Here is a 16,118-nt window from a genome sequence, read left to right as displayed (position 1 = left end):
GATCTACCCGCCAGAGACCTGGGCTGAGTCCCCACCCCACCATTCAGAAGGGCAGACCTTGGGCAATCATAGCAAATCTGTTCCTTCTTAGTCATGCATGGTGGATCTGCCCATCCAACCAATGTAAATGCCACCAGGAATGGAGTACACATGCAGAAAAAGAAGTTTACCACTGCTTGACTCACTCTCACAGTCATCCCAATGTTAAGCCACACATAACTCCTACTCCAGTATCCTCTGACTCTTAGAATCTTTGGGAATCCCAGCCCTCTCTATCCTTCTTAGGCTCTCCTTGCTCTGTTAGGACATAGGTCTTAGTCACCTCAGGCTATCATAACAAAATACTACAGAATGGGTGGCTTAAACAAGAGAAATCTATTTTCTTTTTTTTTTTTTTAATTTTTTTTTTCAACGTTTATTTATTTTTGGGACAGAGAGAGACAGAGCATGAACGGGGGAGGGGCAGAGAGAGAGGGAGACACAGAATCGGAAACAGGCTCCAGGCTCCGAGCCATCGGCCCAGAGCCTGACGCGGGGCTCGAACTCACGGACCGCGAGATCGTGACCTGGCTGAAGTCGGACGCTTAACCGACTGCGCCACCCAGGCGCCCCAAATCTATTTTCTAACAGTTCTGGAACATGGAAATCTGAGAACAGGGTGCCAGCACTGTTGGATTCTGCTGAAAACCCTCTTCCTGACTCGCAGATGGCCACCTTCTCACTGTGTCCTGCCATGGTGGAGAGAAAGAGCCAGAGAGCAAGCTCTCTAGTGTCTCTTCTTATAAGGGTACTAATCCCATCATGAAGGCCCCACCCTCATGATTTCATATAACCTTAGTCACCTCCCAAAGGCCCCATCTCCAAATACCATCACGCTCGGGGTTAGGGCTTCAACACATGGATTTCAGGGTGGACACAATTCAGTCCATAGCAACAGGCTTCTCTGTTCTTAATACCCATGTTCTCTGACACAATTAGGAACCTACCCTGGGGCTCCATGAACCCTGGCTGCAGGTTCTCAGGTGCTCTACCCCAGGCCCCCAGGGAGTCAACATGTCTTTTCCACCAATGGAGGTTATCCGGCTCTCATCAAGCCACTGTAAAATGAATATAACAAAACTTAACTGTTTTGTCAAGTGGCTATAACAATAAAAATATTTATGAAAACTGTATAAATTGTAAAGCCTACAGTATTATTTCCATTTATTTTTATTGGTGATCTAGAAATTAGAAATGGAAATAATGATTTTCTAATGTAGTCTAATTAGGAAACTGAGAATAAAATGGTTCCCTCTAAAAGATACAAGAATCTGTGGAATAAAGTATATTCCAGTTATCAGTGTCATTCCTCAGTTAAGGCAATAAAAAATAATTTTACCTTCAGGCATGTGTATTAAAAAATAGTAATTGATTTGTTTGCTGGTCTTGGTTTGCATTCTTAGTTTAAATTGCACTTATCAAGTAAGCCCTAAGCACAAAAAATCACACCTAAGCCATTAGGCTATTTGGGGCATCATATTCCCTCCAGTACTATGTTTCTCCAGTCCCATGGAAATGCAGGGGCCACCATTCCTAAGGGTGAATAGTGGCTCACTCTAGGATGAAGGCCTTGAGTTATGAGTGAATAAAATCAAGAGAACATTAGAGAAATAATCATCAAGACTTCAGGTTCTGACTTTAGGATATAATTTTCATCCCCATCTTAGAAGCACTGAGTTTGCCTCTTTTCAATAGTCCTGCTCTATGGTAGGCACTGCTTCCAGAAGTAACACTGATAGTAACACGTTCCTTATTTGCGGTAAATGGTTTCCCAAAATGGATCTACTAGCTGAAGGGAAGTAGAGAAGGAAGATGGTTACAGAAAACTGAAATCATGGGATGGAGCTAGTTGTCCTACTGACATGCCAGTCAGTGTTCCCCCAAAGACCTCTCTCCAGCCTCCTCCTCTCTTCCAAGATCTAGACTTACAAATACAACAATGGGCATCTCCACTGTCTCAGAGGCTTCACACAAGGTCCATACTCCAGTATCCTCTCCCCGCCTCCCTGGGTTCCCTTCCTTGGCGGGTGGCACCACCACCTATGTGGTATCTAGCTCACAAAATAACTTCTCCCTTGCTCCAGCTATAGTAAATCCTGCCCAAAAGAACTTTCAGTTTTATTTGCTTTATTCTTTTCCCATTCCCAATGTCTTAGGTGCCTAAGTTAACATTTCTGTAGCACCCAACACTTTTGTTTGTTATATGGTCTTCCACACTATGTGAACCCCCATGATAGAAGTGCTGTGTCTATCTTGTTCAACATTGTATCCTAGAACAGGATCTGGTCTTTAATAAAGCTTTCTTTTAAAAAAAACATTTGAGTGAACATAATATTTAATTGTGAATTAACTCTATATGATACACAGCCATCATGAGAAACATTAGTTTTTTCCACTTATATTCAGTGTGAGTTTTACATGACTCTCATCCTCACACTACTGAAAGGCAGCTAATCTAGAGACATGTGAATTTCATCGGGGTTAAAAGGAATAATTTGAGAGAATGGGCATTTTAGAGGAATGGAGGTCTTACCAGGAAGATAAAGGAAGGTACTTGAAACAGGTGAAAAAATTGTACTGACACTGGTTAGCCACAACAGAAAAGAAGAAGACTGAGAGGTAAGACTGGGTTGCATAAAGGGGCAATACTTGCCACTCTAAGTCTGTGCCCATGAATCTATAAAGTAGCTGAGATCATGAGCTTTGGGATCTGAATGGCTTGGGTTTGAATCTTACCTCTGCTGTTTACTAACTGTGTCACCACGGGCAACTTATTTAACTACTCTGAACCTTTCTTCTTTGAAATAGACATACCAATGCTTAACTCACAAGGCCACTAAAAGAGTTAAATGAGGGTGTGGCATAGAGTATTTAGCACATGCCTTCGTAAGCACTTTTCCATAATAAGCACTCAAATGGTAGCATACCAGCTATTATTATTTTTGTAGTATCATCCTATAATTATATTTTTGTTAAAGTTGGAGATTTTTAAATGTTTAATGTTTATTTTTTTGTTTATCCTCTAGATTGCATGGCTATTCTGAATTGTGAAGTTGCTAAAAAAAAATAAGAAAGAAAAAAAGAGAAGAAAAAGAAAACCCCACAAAAACTCAAAACCTTCATCTGGATTGGTGGAAGGCATTAAATCAACAAAGGTAGTGCATGGATTACCAGTTTATGACTTAAGAAGAAAGCAACCTATAATTTCTCTGTAACTCAGAGACTGAAGTAAATTGGGACCCTTCTAAAGTAGAACAAGGTAAATAATGATGATAAATTTACCACTCATATAGATATTTTTAAAAAACACAAAAGCAGAAATCTGTTCATATCACCACTTGCTCAAACTCGCCAATGGCTCCCACTTCTCTTAGATGTGTCACGTGCTATCCTTTAATGTGGTCCTCAAGGCCCTGCAGGATCCCTGTCCACCTTGCTGACTTCCCGTTAGTCCTCACTCTCACATTAGGCCATTCACACTTTTGGCTTCCTCGGTGCCCCAAATCTTCACTGGGTAGCTTCTATTCAGGACTCTACTCAAATGTCACTTCTTCAGAGAAAGTCACTTCTCCTAGCCCACCCAAGCTAAAACAGTCTCCTCTACTCAGTCACTCTGTGAACACTCATCCTGTGTTATTTTTGCCATATATTACTCATCATCCTCAGAAATAAAATAATCTGTTTACTGCTTATGGTCTACCCCAACCGTATGTTAGTTCCTTCCATGAGGAGCCTGTGTTTATCTTACTACACACTTGATATAGCTCCAGGGTCTAGGAAAGTCTCTGTCATCTAGTATGTGCTTAATAAATACTTGTTGAAGGAGTCAATTAATAATAACAGTAACAATACGACCTACTGTTTATAGTTGAGCACTTAGCATTGCTATCCATTATGTCATTTAATCTTAATCACAATGCTATGAAGTACAATTATTAACCCCATTTTATAAATGAGGAACCTAAAAGGCTTAACAAAGCTAAATTGCTGCTTAACCAAGGTCAGACATACAGTAAGTGTGAGATCTGAACCTAGGTCATGCACACATACACACTCCGTATAGGTAGACTGGCAAAAAGAAGAACAAAAGGAAACAGGATAGCTACCAGACTACCCCACAATTCTACCAGGGCTTGAAAAGGTGACTGAAGCCAAGGCTAGACCAATTTGCTCCCTTCTCTTTCTCATTCTTCTAAATGGAATGAAATGTCTGGCCAACATTCCACAGTCACAGCCAAGGACTATGGCCAACACTTCATCCATGAGGATTCCTCACGGTACCCAGTGGTCAACTTCAAAACACCGCGGCATGGTTCAAAGATACAGTACCTAGACAAATGTAATAACATTTACTCTTTTTGAAAATGTCTGAGCTTCAATCTGTGGATTATCTTTTTCAGGAAAAGTTAACAAATTACTGTTTGTCTGCTTATAGATTACTATTCAGAGATGCTATTTTCAGCAGAGAAAAGGTGAAGAAAAGACGCTTACTACTTCAGCAATAAGAACGGAGCAGTATTCTTCCTTCCAGTTGGAAAGGCTTTGGAGAGGTATGCTTTGTAGTAAACTTCTAAGAAAATTTCTTTTCTTATCCACTCTTGAAAGTATCCTACACAATTATATAATTGCAGTCTGGTAAATATTTCCATGGAGAAGTAGAAATATAATTAGTCAGATTACTTAGATTTTTGACTGCACACAAAAAAAGGCAGTAAATGGGCACTGTATGACTCAAAATAATTAAACCGCTGGTACAAACACTCATACTTGGGCTTACTGCCTGCAATAAACTTTATGGTCTTTGGGATTTCACTTGCCTTTTCTGTACCTTAATTTCTTTTTGTATATAAAGAAATGTACTTGCTACCCAAAACATGGTTGTTGGGCAGTTTGATATTAATTCCCAATAAGATAGTATAAATTTGCATCTGATCTCATTTGAAAGACCTGAGGCCATGATACTTATATAAAATACACTTTTAGTCATTTATATATATGCTACTTAGGAGTAAACACATGGGCAATGTACATATCAGGGGCACAAATTCTCAATGTTTGACATATTGGTATATAATACGTGTCTATAAAATATATACAGTTACACTAACACACAATTCTATATAAGTATAATTATAATGATTCACTATAAGTAGACAAGCTTTCAGCTATTTTCCAACAGAAAATCCAGAAAAAACCTGCAAGGTATATATCTAGCACCAAGAATGGAAAATTATGAGTATTTTTCCATATTTTCTTTAAAAATTAAATATTATGGGGGCGCCTGGGTGGCGCAGTCGGTTAAGCGTCCGACTTCAGCCAGGTCACGATCTCGCGGTCCGTGAGTTCGAGCCCCGCGTCGGGCTCTGGGCTGATGGCTCAGAGCCTGGAGCCTGTTTCCGATTCTGTGTCTCCCTCTCTCTCTGCCCCTCCCCTGTTCATGCTCTGTCTCTCTCTGTCCCAAAAATAAATAAACGTTGAAAAAAAAATTTAAAAATTAAATATTATGGATAAAGTGGAGGTTCTTCTTGTCCTCTTTGTTCCCCATCCCAGTCACCTCCTTTCTACATCCTGTCCAGGGCTAATAGGAATTTGAAATATATTTTTCCTCTCCAAATTTAAATGTCTTTTGATATAGATATACCCATAAAAATATGTGTAGCTTTTATTTTTTTTAAATTTTTGTAATGTTTATTCATTTTTGAAAGAGAGAGAGAGAGACAGCGTGCCAGTGGAGGAGGGGCAGAGAGACACGCGCGTGCGCGCGCACACACACACACACACAGAATCTGAAGCAGGCTGCAGGCTCTGAGCTGTTAGCATAGAGCCCGAATCTGGGTTGAACTCATGAATGGTGAGATCCTGACCTGAGCTTCATGAAGTCAGATGCTTAACCGACTGAGCTACCAAGGCGGCCTTAAAATATGTGTAGCTTTTAAAATGCATTGTGAAGGGGTGCCTGGGTGGCTCAGTCTGTTAAGCGTCCGACTTCAGCTCCGGTTATGATCTCACGGTCTATGAGTTCGAGCCCTGCGTCGGGCTCTGTGCTGACAGCTCAGAGCCTGGAGCCTGCTTCAGATTCTGTGTCTCCCTCTCTCTCTGCCCATCCCCCACTCATGCTCTGTCTCAGAAATAAATAGACATTAAAAAAAAATTAAAAAATAAATAAATAAAATAAAATGCATTGTGAAGATATGCATAAATGTACCAAACTATGTATCATTCTGAAACTTGCTTTTTCTCCATTCAATATATTTCTTAAAGATTTTATTTAATGTTTATTTATTTTTTAGAGAGACAGAAAAAGAGAGAGCCAGGGAGGGGCTGAGAGAGAGGGAGACACAGAATCTGAAGCAGGCTCCAGGCTCTGAGCTGTCAGCATAGAGCCCTATGTGGGGGTTCACAAACTGTGAAATCTTGAACTGAGCCGAAGTTGGACGCTTAACCAACTGAGCCACCCAGGCACAACCCCCCCCATTCAACATATTTTTGAGAGCTTTCCATTTTGGCATATTGATCTAGTCCATTCCTTTTACCTTTTGCATAGGCTTCTATCTTACAACTATACCATATTGAACATATTTATTCTCCAGTTGATAGATATTTAGACTCTCTTTTCCACTGTTAGAAAGCTGCATAAGCAAGTAAGTGTCCATGTACATGTCTTTCTGCATGTGTTTAAGTTTTTCCAGATAAGGCTATACCTTAAAATGCAATTTTCATTCCACAGAAAATGTCTCACTTGAGCACCCCAGGGGGGCTGCAGAACTGGTCCCACAGTGTGGTCTAGGTAATGAATTTGCAGGAGCGGTGTTTACTTTTGCTGGTGCACAGCCTGACAGACATCATCTCAGCCTGTGAGATTGCAGGGGCAGGAGGCTGTCCACAACCACAAGTTACAGCTCATACAGAGTGAGTCCTGTTCTCTTTAACTCAGTGAGCACCTGGGTCAAGCCAGCCACCAGAGGTAGAAGAGAAAATAAACCAAATATGACACCAATAAATAAAAGTCCTGGATTCACTTACACTACCTTGCCATAATGGCCTTTGTTCTGAACTATGAATGGCTCAATTATCAGTAATGCTGTTATTAACAAGTCAGCCTGGTAGCTATAACATGGTAATGTATTTCTTTGCAGAGTTGCTCTTTTCAAGGGACTATAAAAAGCAAATTACTCCCTTTCAACTCTTGATTGTAAGTTCTACTTTTGAGATTCTATAGCTCACAGCTTTTTAATAATGAGAATCTATACTTGCTTGTAATAGCTCTAAAAGGCTTTTCCTATAAAAATGGATATCAATGTCTTTGAAGGTAAAGTGGGAGAGAAATAGAAAAAATAGAAATCTATCACATATAAATAATGACAGTTACAATTATAATCACTCTGTATGTCAGCATTACAGAAATGGTAGCTTATACTTACCAAACCCTAAAAAATGGCACCAGAGAGTACATAAACAATCTATAGTCATAAAATGGAGAGGGGGGGGGCGGAGAAAAACTCAGTTGGATCAAAATGTTTTTGAAAAGAGTGTTAGTGGGGCGCCTGGGTGGCGCAGTCGGTTAAGCGTCCGACTTCAGCCAGGTCACGATCTCGCGGTCCGTGAGTTCGAGCCCCGCGTCAGGCTCTGGGCTGATGGCTCAGAGCCTGGAGCCTGTTTCCGATTCTGTGTCTCCCTCTCTCTCTGCCCCTCCCCCGTTCATGCTCTGTCTCTCTCTGTCCCAAAAATAAATAAACGTTGAAAAAAAAAAAAAAAAAGAAAAGAGTGTTAGTTTTGAAAATTTTGAAAACCACAAACATTTGGACTTTGCAGGCTTAATGACCTGTACACTTGTGATACTGTGCTAAGCCCCTGCGTTTTTGTCATAGTCAATGGCTCTTGTATAAGCAACATGATATAGCCGAGGATTGACCAAGTAATAATTTTAAAAAATCAACTGAACTCCTAATATATGCCAGCCACTGTGCTAAGCACTTGCCCTACTTTATCTCATTAGTCTTCATTAAAAGATATAAAAACAACAATTAAGATGTAGGTACTAAAAGTATCCCTATTTACAGATGACAAAACAGAGATGCAAAAACTTACATAACTTGTCCACAGCCACACAGTTCCAAAAGGCGAAGCCGGGCTCTGAAACCAGGCAATGGGACTCTAAGCCTGTGTCTGGAACCACTATGTGGCAGTGCCTTTCATGAATAAGGACAAGAAGAAACCATGCCCTCCCCTCAAGAGAACAGCATTTCCTTTCTCTACTTTTCTTTCTTTCTGTTTCTGCTCCTTACATTCCTTCTCCCTTTATTTTTCTCTCTTCCTTGTTTATGTTTTAAGTCCACTTATAAACACTCATAGAGGGTGCCTGGCTCGAGATGGGATTGGAGAAGAGCTCAAAAGGTCATTTCCTCCTAAAGCAAGATGGAAAAAGGTTACAGTGAATACCATACCGCACACTCCCCCAACACAAAATATTCTTAAGCATGAGAATACACACTTTAAGCTATAGAGCATAGACCAACAAACATTTCAATAAGAATAAATCTTGGAGACCACCATAATTGACTTTCCTCAGCCCATTTCTCTTGACCACAAAATTTCCTTGCTGATCTTATCTGTGTTCACAGTTTCAACTGTCCCAAATCGATATCTCCAATCCTAAGCTTGGAGATACAGCTTAAGCTTCAGGCTTGGAATAATCAACTCTCTGTTAGACATTCCCAAATAGATGTTCCAATTTCAAGCCCAATTATGATTCAGATTGCATTGCCCCAAATCTGCATCTCCTTCCTGAATTTCCTGTTGGATTTAGAGGAACCACTAAACTGGACACTGGATACCCAAACTGGAAACATGGGGAACTCTACTTTATTTCCCACATACAAACCATTCTGTTAATTTTACCTCCCAAGTCCATCCCTTCCCTCAATTTCTGTTGGTGCTGCTGTAGTTCAGGTCTGTATCATTTCTCCCTGTTTCAGCTCTCCCTTGGACTATTTTAAGAACCCTCTCAGTGGGTTCCCTGCTTCAAAGTTACCTACTGCTTTGCAAGTAAATAAAAATCTATGACGCTCCCCTGCTCTGAACCTTGCAGTGATTCCCTACTGCCTCCAGGATAAAGTTTGCATTCCTAATCCCAGCACCCACCTGGCCTCGAATCTCCCAGTCCTTTCAGTGGTAGGCCCTACATCCCATGAACCTGCAGTTCTCTAAGCCTAAATAGCCGTTCTGCTAAACTGAACAAATATGCAGGGTTTTGATCTTTAAATAAGAGAAATACTTGCTCCTGTAGAGAATGTATTACTTAACTACAAATTTACTGTGAAAATTAAGTCTCCTTTAAAAAATGAGAAGACAGGGGCACCTGGGTGGCTGCGTTTGCGCCCCACGTCAGACACTGCACTGACATTCGGGAACCTGCTTCGAATTCTCAGTCTCCCTCTCTCTGCCCCTCCCTCGTGGCGTTGGTCGGTCGGTCTCTCTCTCTCTCTCTCAAAAACATATGAACATTAAAAAAATGAGAAGAGAAAGAAGTTGCTTAAGGTCCACACTCTTTTTGCATTTTCACCAAGAACTGCAAGGAAGTGTTGAGAAGCCCAGTCTGGTGAGGGAACTCAGGCAGCCTCTGGCAGGCCCATGGTGAAAGGCTGACGGGAATGGGCTTGTTAGCAGGGGTCAGGGCCACCCATGGTGGCGGGCCACAGGGAGGTACAGCAGCTCTGAGAGATGCTGCCTGACAGGGCACAGGGGTCTTCAGAGCTGAGGAGAAAGACTGAGAGTCTGGGGGGCAGGGTAGAGACTGAAGAGGGCTGTGCGGAGAGCCACAGTGGCTGAGCACTGATCTGCCTCTGAGGAAAGTCCTCAAAGCTGGGAAAGATCCACCTGAAAGGACTGAAGAAAACAGTTGCCAAAACTCACAGAAGACACTGTAGGAGCTAAAAAGAAGGAAATGCCCTGGATTTTTTTCCCTTCCTCCCTCCCTCCCTCTAGTCCTCCACTTGTGCCTCACCAGCTTGGTGGCCAGCAATCTTGGTCACACGATGAAATCAACCGAAACCAACCAGGGAACTTGAGGAAGTGTGAATGCCTGGGTTCACCCTAGGGAGCCGTAAGTAACAGGTCTGAGTGCAGCCTGAGCACCAGGAGTCCTGAAAGCATTCCTCCTATGTCTGCTGGTTGAGAACTACTGGATGGGCTGAACCCACGCAGAAGCCAGGAGACCAGGTCCTGGGAGAAGCAGCCTGCAGAAATCAGCACCCTGCCACGGAGGGTGAGAATAGGATCTGACAGCCAGCAGATCTAGACTTAGCTAATATAATGGTAGAACAAGGGAGAGGAGAAGCAGCGAAACTTAAGTAAATAAACACGATCTTCTCTAAATCCTTCAATGGCAGGCTCGAATTCCACCTCCTCTATGAAGCCTTCCCTGAGCACCCCGACAGTAGTGTTTCCTCCTTCTTATAATGCTGATTGCTGTTCCTCCAATGACAAAACTTCACATCCTATGTCTCACGTGTCCTCAGCTGGTAGCCCAGCGTCTTCTTCTCTGTTCTTGGTCTTCTTGCACCAGGAAAACCTGTGCTTTCTTCCTCTTGCTGTTTGCTTCTTTCCCAAGTGACTGGCTAGCTCGTTGGGATACTTAGCTACTATTAAGTAGTAATTAATGGCTAAGCATGGTTAATCTATAACCCCTTCCAAATGACATTTGAATGGCAAAACTGACCTTGAGTGCAAAGGCAAAGATTTTAGGGCAAAGTCAGAGTTGATTGAGTAGATTTTTGTATCCCTTAAAATTTAAACAAATTTAAATCAAATAACATAGGTGATGGCCTAATACTGGATAGCAATGATTTACAAATTTACAAATGATTAATTGCAGTGTATTTTGATTTCAGCTCTACTCACAGCTGTTAAAACATTCAGCAGCATAAATGTATCCTTAAGATACATTTATATTTCTAGTTAAAGAAGTCTAGTTATCACCTTTACATAAATTAGCCTAGAAATATACTTGCTGTAAATTCCAAAGTCATGTGATTTCACATCAAAAGAAATTTACCTCTTTTAGTGGCAATAGTCAGCATTATCCTATTTGCCTGAGAAAGCTACTTTCCAGAGAAGAACAAAATCCAAGATCAAAACCAGAAATCACTTCTGTGTGTGTGTGTGTGGGGGGGGGGGGGTTAGACTGTTAGTTTATCCCTTGAAAAACTGGACCCAAACTGTGTAACTGTTAAAATGCTAAGTACTTCAAAAGTGGACATGTTATTTTATTATTTTTTACAATATTTTTCTTCTAATGTTTATTTATTTTTGAAAAAGAGAGAGACAGACAGAGTGAGAGTGGAGAAGGGACAGAAAGAGAGGGAGACACAGAATCTGAAGCAGGCTCCAGGCTCTGAGCTGTCAGTACAGAACCTGAAGCAGGGCTTGAACTCACAAACTGTGAGATCATGACCTGAGCTGAAGTTGGGCACTTAACAGACTGAGCCACTCAGGTGCCCCTGGACATGCTATTTTAAAAAACTGTTTTCTGGGGCGCCTGGGTGGCGCAGTCGGTTAGGCGTCCGACTTCAGCCAGGTCACGATCTTGCAGTCCGTGGGTTCGAGCCCCGCGTCAGGCTCTGGGCTGATGGCTCAGAGCCTGGAGCCTGTTTCCGATTCTGTGTCTCCCTCTCTCTCTGCCCCTCCCCCGTTCATGCTCTGTCTCGCTCTGTCCCAAAAATAAATAAACGTTGAAAAAAAAAATTTTTTTAAAAAAACTGTTTTCTGGTATGATATTTTTCTTCATTATGAATCTATATTAAAAAGTTGTGGAAAACCCACTTTGGGCTACATTAGGGTATTTACCATCTTTATGGTGGTTCAGACTCCTAAAAACAAACAATAAGACAGTCAGAGTATTGAAAAAAAAAACATATGTGCATACATAAGAGCCACAGGCAGATCCCTCCTTATGATCCTATAAGGAATACATAAAAGACTATCAATTCACAGAAACATAATCTTTGTCAACTATTGACTGTATGACAGAATTCCAGTGAAATGTTTACAACCGTCATCATCATACTTTCAAGCCCCCAAATCTCAATCACCACCACCTGACTGGGCTCCCCAAATTCTCATCAAAAGAAACATATCTGTTCTACTTGAACAGTGAGCATAATCTCGCTACAGCTATTAGGATCTTACAAAAGTAGTGAAGATAATACATTTAATGGACAGAATCAAAACCCAAAAGAGGTAAATGACCACAAATTAATGAATGGAATCCCTGTAGACTCTTGGGTGCAGCAAAGTGACCACAAGAGCCTTTTTCTTCCATCACATCATTAAATAAGAAAAGGAAGATGTTTTCTGTACATAAAAGCCAGAAAATTAAGGTTAACTGAGCTGTAGGTTTTTAAGTAATAAGTAACTAGTAATGCTCAGGAAAAAAGGAAACACAACTAAAAATGCTCAGGAAATACAAGGGTAAGTTTCATGTAATTACCAAAATTAGTAGTAAATCTTCCAGGATTTTATCATGAAAATATACACCTCAGAAAAAAGGCAGAGACAGAGAAGAAACTTCTTTTCTTAGCATGTGAGAAGAGCCTAACAATTTTTTTGAAAACAGAATGCACACTCATACTCTGTACTGAGTCAGTATTCAATTATTCAAATTAATATTCAATATTCAAATTAATTGATTAAACCATGACATCTAGGAACACCACTCACTCATAAGACCTGAGTACCTCTCTGGGAATAAATGCCTGTTATTTTTTTTTTAATATTTCACCCACCCCCCCCACCACCCCAGGGGGCCTGGGTGGCCTCGCCTCCTGCCCACACGTGCCCAGTCCAAATGACTGTGATTTTAAAGATGCTATTAGTTGAGGAGAGAAGTCACTCATACACTCCTGCTGAAGACAAGTATCCCATGCATCATGGTGAATCCACACAGCTCAGAGAATGTAAATACTACCTGGACAAAGTTAAAGGACCTTCCAAGTCCTTAATATTCTAAGACTGTTTTCAAATTGGACCCACTGAATATGCCTTGGGGACCCTGTGGGTCTCGGAACCATCTATACAATGCTTGGCTTTGTTTAGTGACAACAAAGGGGTCAAAGATTTGAGAAACAAAAGCAGTAGGACACAGCCTCCCAAAGCAAAAGCAACCAAACAAGAAAAAAATATTCACAATTGTTTGGGGGAAAAGAATGATTCTAGGTTGAAACTTTAAACTAAATCAAATTACTTAAGTTATTAACTAATTGAAATCTTCAGTTAATAGAAGATAAAGGAAAGGAAAAAAGGTCACTGTTTCTCAAATCTTGTCAGTGCCTATTTCTCCTTTTTAATTTCTCACAGAAATAGATTTAATGATTACCACACAGACACACACAAACACGCGTGGTTGCTCTCTTTCAGTCATAGCAACTTCAAATTTTAGGGTCAGACATGCCATACTTCTCTACTTAAGAAGGCTTAAGTGTAGCTAGCTGTACATTTTAGACCAACAACAGAGAAGAAAGACTTACAAAGAGCAAGGTACTGTTCGATCAACTTCAGACAAACATTAATGGTGAGGAAAATTACACAAGAAACAGCAGGCATTTATAGATTTTTTTTGACTAAAAAGATCATACGGGAAATTTAGGTGAAAGTTTTTTAAATGTCCCATGTCTTCAGGGCAGACAAAAATGCAGAGACTGATGTAATAATCAGGGGAAAAAATCATGTAAGAATCTTCTCTATGTAGTATCATGGATTAGGGATTATGATGGGTCATATCACAGCCTAATTAAATAATTTGGACATCTTCATAAAACACCATATATAACAAGGGCTGAGAATAACTGAAGGCTGAAAAAACCTAAACCACTTTATCCACTTAAACCCTCCTTCACAAATGCCTGGGACAAGTGGACCCTTCGAGGTCCACAGCATAATCTAGTTCACTACATTGGTGCTCCTATACCTGAAAACATTTATTCCAAGAGCCTCCTGGCATACAAAGAGGAAGCAGCATTTTTTGTTTGTTTTAGATAATCCAAGTAGGTTCATTACTTCCTTCCTTTTGTTTGTATTTTGAGGAGGAAGAGCAACAGGAAGTCTCATTCCCGTTCCAGCCTTACCCCAGCACAAATTACAGTTTCTTTCTATGTGCTAAAAAGAGCTGTGAACTAAAAAGATGAGGTTCAGTTGTTGAGGGGCAGCAATAATAAGCATGTTCTTACCTGATATGGCCAATCAATTCAATAAGCTTGTGACTAAAAAAATAAGCTGTCAGCTCAGACACATGACTCAGGACTGAACAGACCCCAAAGAGAGTTGTAGTTCCATTCAAGTCTTCCAAATGCCAGTAGAGAAAGGTGAACACAAAGCCATATCCAAAACCCATAAACCATGCCACGAACAACACCGAGCCATACTGCACACTGCAAAGCAGTCTGATTAAGTCCCAAAAGTTGAAGGCTTGTGAGTGGCTCGTGGTGGTTGGTGTCTCCTCAGAGGACTCTGTAGAGCTGTTTCTCTCCACTTGAGGGATCTCCACCTCTTTTCCTTTATTTTCATTGTTTTTGAAATGGTTGTAGCGGAACCGGAACTGAGTGGCAACAATCAAAGCCATGGTCATGAGAACCCCAAAGACAATAAAGACGATCTGGTAGTTCCGATATTCAGGGGGTTTACACCCCTTTCCATCAATGATCACTTCTATGTGTGTGTAGTCAATACCAATGCCCACAGACAGCATCGCCAGGCCCCAGCCCAGGGAGCCCCACATACGCTGCAATCCATAGCGATCTCTGTGTTTTCCCAGATACTGAAGTGTTACAGTGTCCACAATGGTGACAGAAGAGGCACTGAAAAATTCTCCTATTATGACAACCACCAAGATCACCAAGAATATAGCCTCAACTTCTTGTTGATCGTAAACAAGAGTGACTTGATCAGAAGGTAAAGATTTGGTGGTAGTGACAATAGCGGTGGTCGTCTCTCTGGTTACATTTCCCAGGAAGGCAGGGGTTGCCGTGCTCGGATTCAAGGTCAAGTCCATAATATGGTCAGTAATTTCATCTGTCTGAGGTTGTGGGGTGGGTGCACTGGTCTTGTTTGGAGCTGTCGAAAAGATGACAGTTTCGGTGACATTGGGCTCTGTTTCTAATATCACTGGCCAAGTGGAAGGGAGCAGGCTCCTTTTCTCACGCATTCTTGGTGATGTGGTAATGGAAGAATTGGTTGGCGGGATAGTTAACAGATGACTTGAGTTGGTGGGACGAGACGTTGGGGGAATCTTTGGTACACATCTCAAGGTAGCAGGTTTGACAAATCCAATGCCCAAGTTGAATAAAACCCAACACAAAAGAGAAAAGAGGAGGACAATTTTGCCTTTTCTAAAGCGATCTGCAACTACACCCCAAAATGGGGCACTGCAGAATTCAATGAAGTATCGGATACCTACTAGCAATCCACTCTGGCTTGGTGACATTCCCAGCTGTTTATAATACACAGGCAGAAGTGGGTAAAGAGAGCCATATGCAGAGTAAAAGAAAAAATAGAAGACCTTGGATATCAGAAGATCATTGTTTATTTTAACACAATGTTTCTCTATCCAGTCTACTTCCTCCTCAGGAAGAGCAGATGTTTCTGTGGAGGTGGGTGTTTCATTTGAAGGTGGTTCGGGTTCCCTGGAAATACCATTAAAGGGATCAGCAAGCACGTATTTTCTCTTCTGTTCCTCTTCATCATCGGTTAAGATGGCAACTTTATCATCTGCCGCCATGGCTTCTCACCACCATCAGAAAATTTTAAAGTTTTGTGACTTTCAAAATTTTTATTGTTGATCTGTAAAGTAAAATTTAAAAGATGGCTTAGTATGAAAATAACATTTAAGCACTGAGCTTCATCTTGCAAGAAACTGAGGAGTTTCAAACTACTAAAAATAATAATTATGAGAGAGAATTCTCCCATTTGTCACTTGCAGTCATACAATACTAAAAAAGAAAAATAGATTTCAAAACATCAAATACTCTTTGTGGCCACTGACTGACAAATTACACATTCTAATGGCAAGTTTATGGCTCCGGTTCAAT

General features: G+C 41.0%; 1 protein-coding gene across 2 annotated transcripts in view; it reads right to left on the bottom strand.

Annotated features, from left to right (window-relative positions):
- MFSD6 (major facilitator superfamily domain containing 6) overlaps nucleotides 1-16,118 on the bottom strand; it is a 79,618-nt gene that overhangs the window by 37,071 nt on the left and 26,429 nt on the right. For both annotated transcript variants that reach the window (XM_025912181.2, XM_086719137.1), the window contains exon 2: nucleotides 14,262-15,870. In XM_025912181.2, coding sequence (XP_025767966.2) covers nucleotides 14,262-15,808 — 1,547 coding nt within the window. In that variant the 5' untranslated portion in view covers nucleotides 15,809-15,870. The remainder of the gene's footprint in view (nucleotides 1-14,261; nucleotides 15,871-16,118) is intronic.

Source organism: Puma concolor, chromosome C1, assembly GCF_028749965.1.
Source record: "Puma concolor isolate L17-30 chromosome C1, mPumCon1.1.hap2, whole genome shotgun sequence".
NCBI lineage: Eukaryota > Metazoa > Chordata > Mammalia > Carnivora > Felidae > Puma > Puma concolor.
This window is presented reverse-complemented; position numbering and strand designations above follow the sequence as displayed.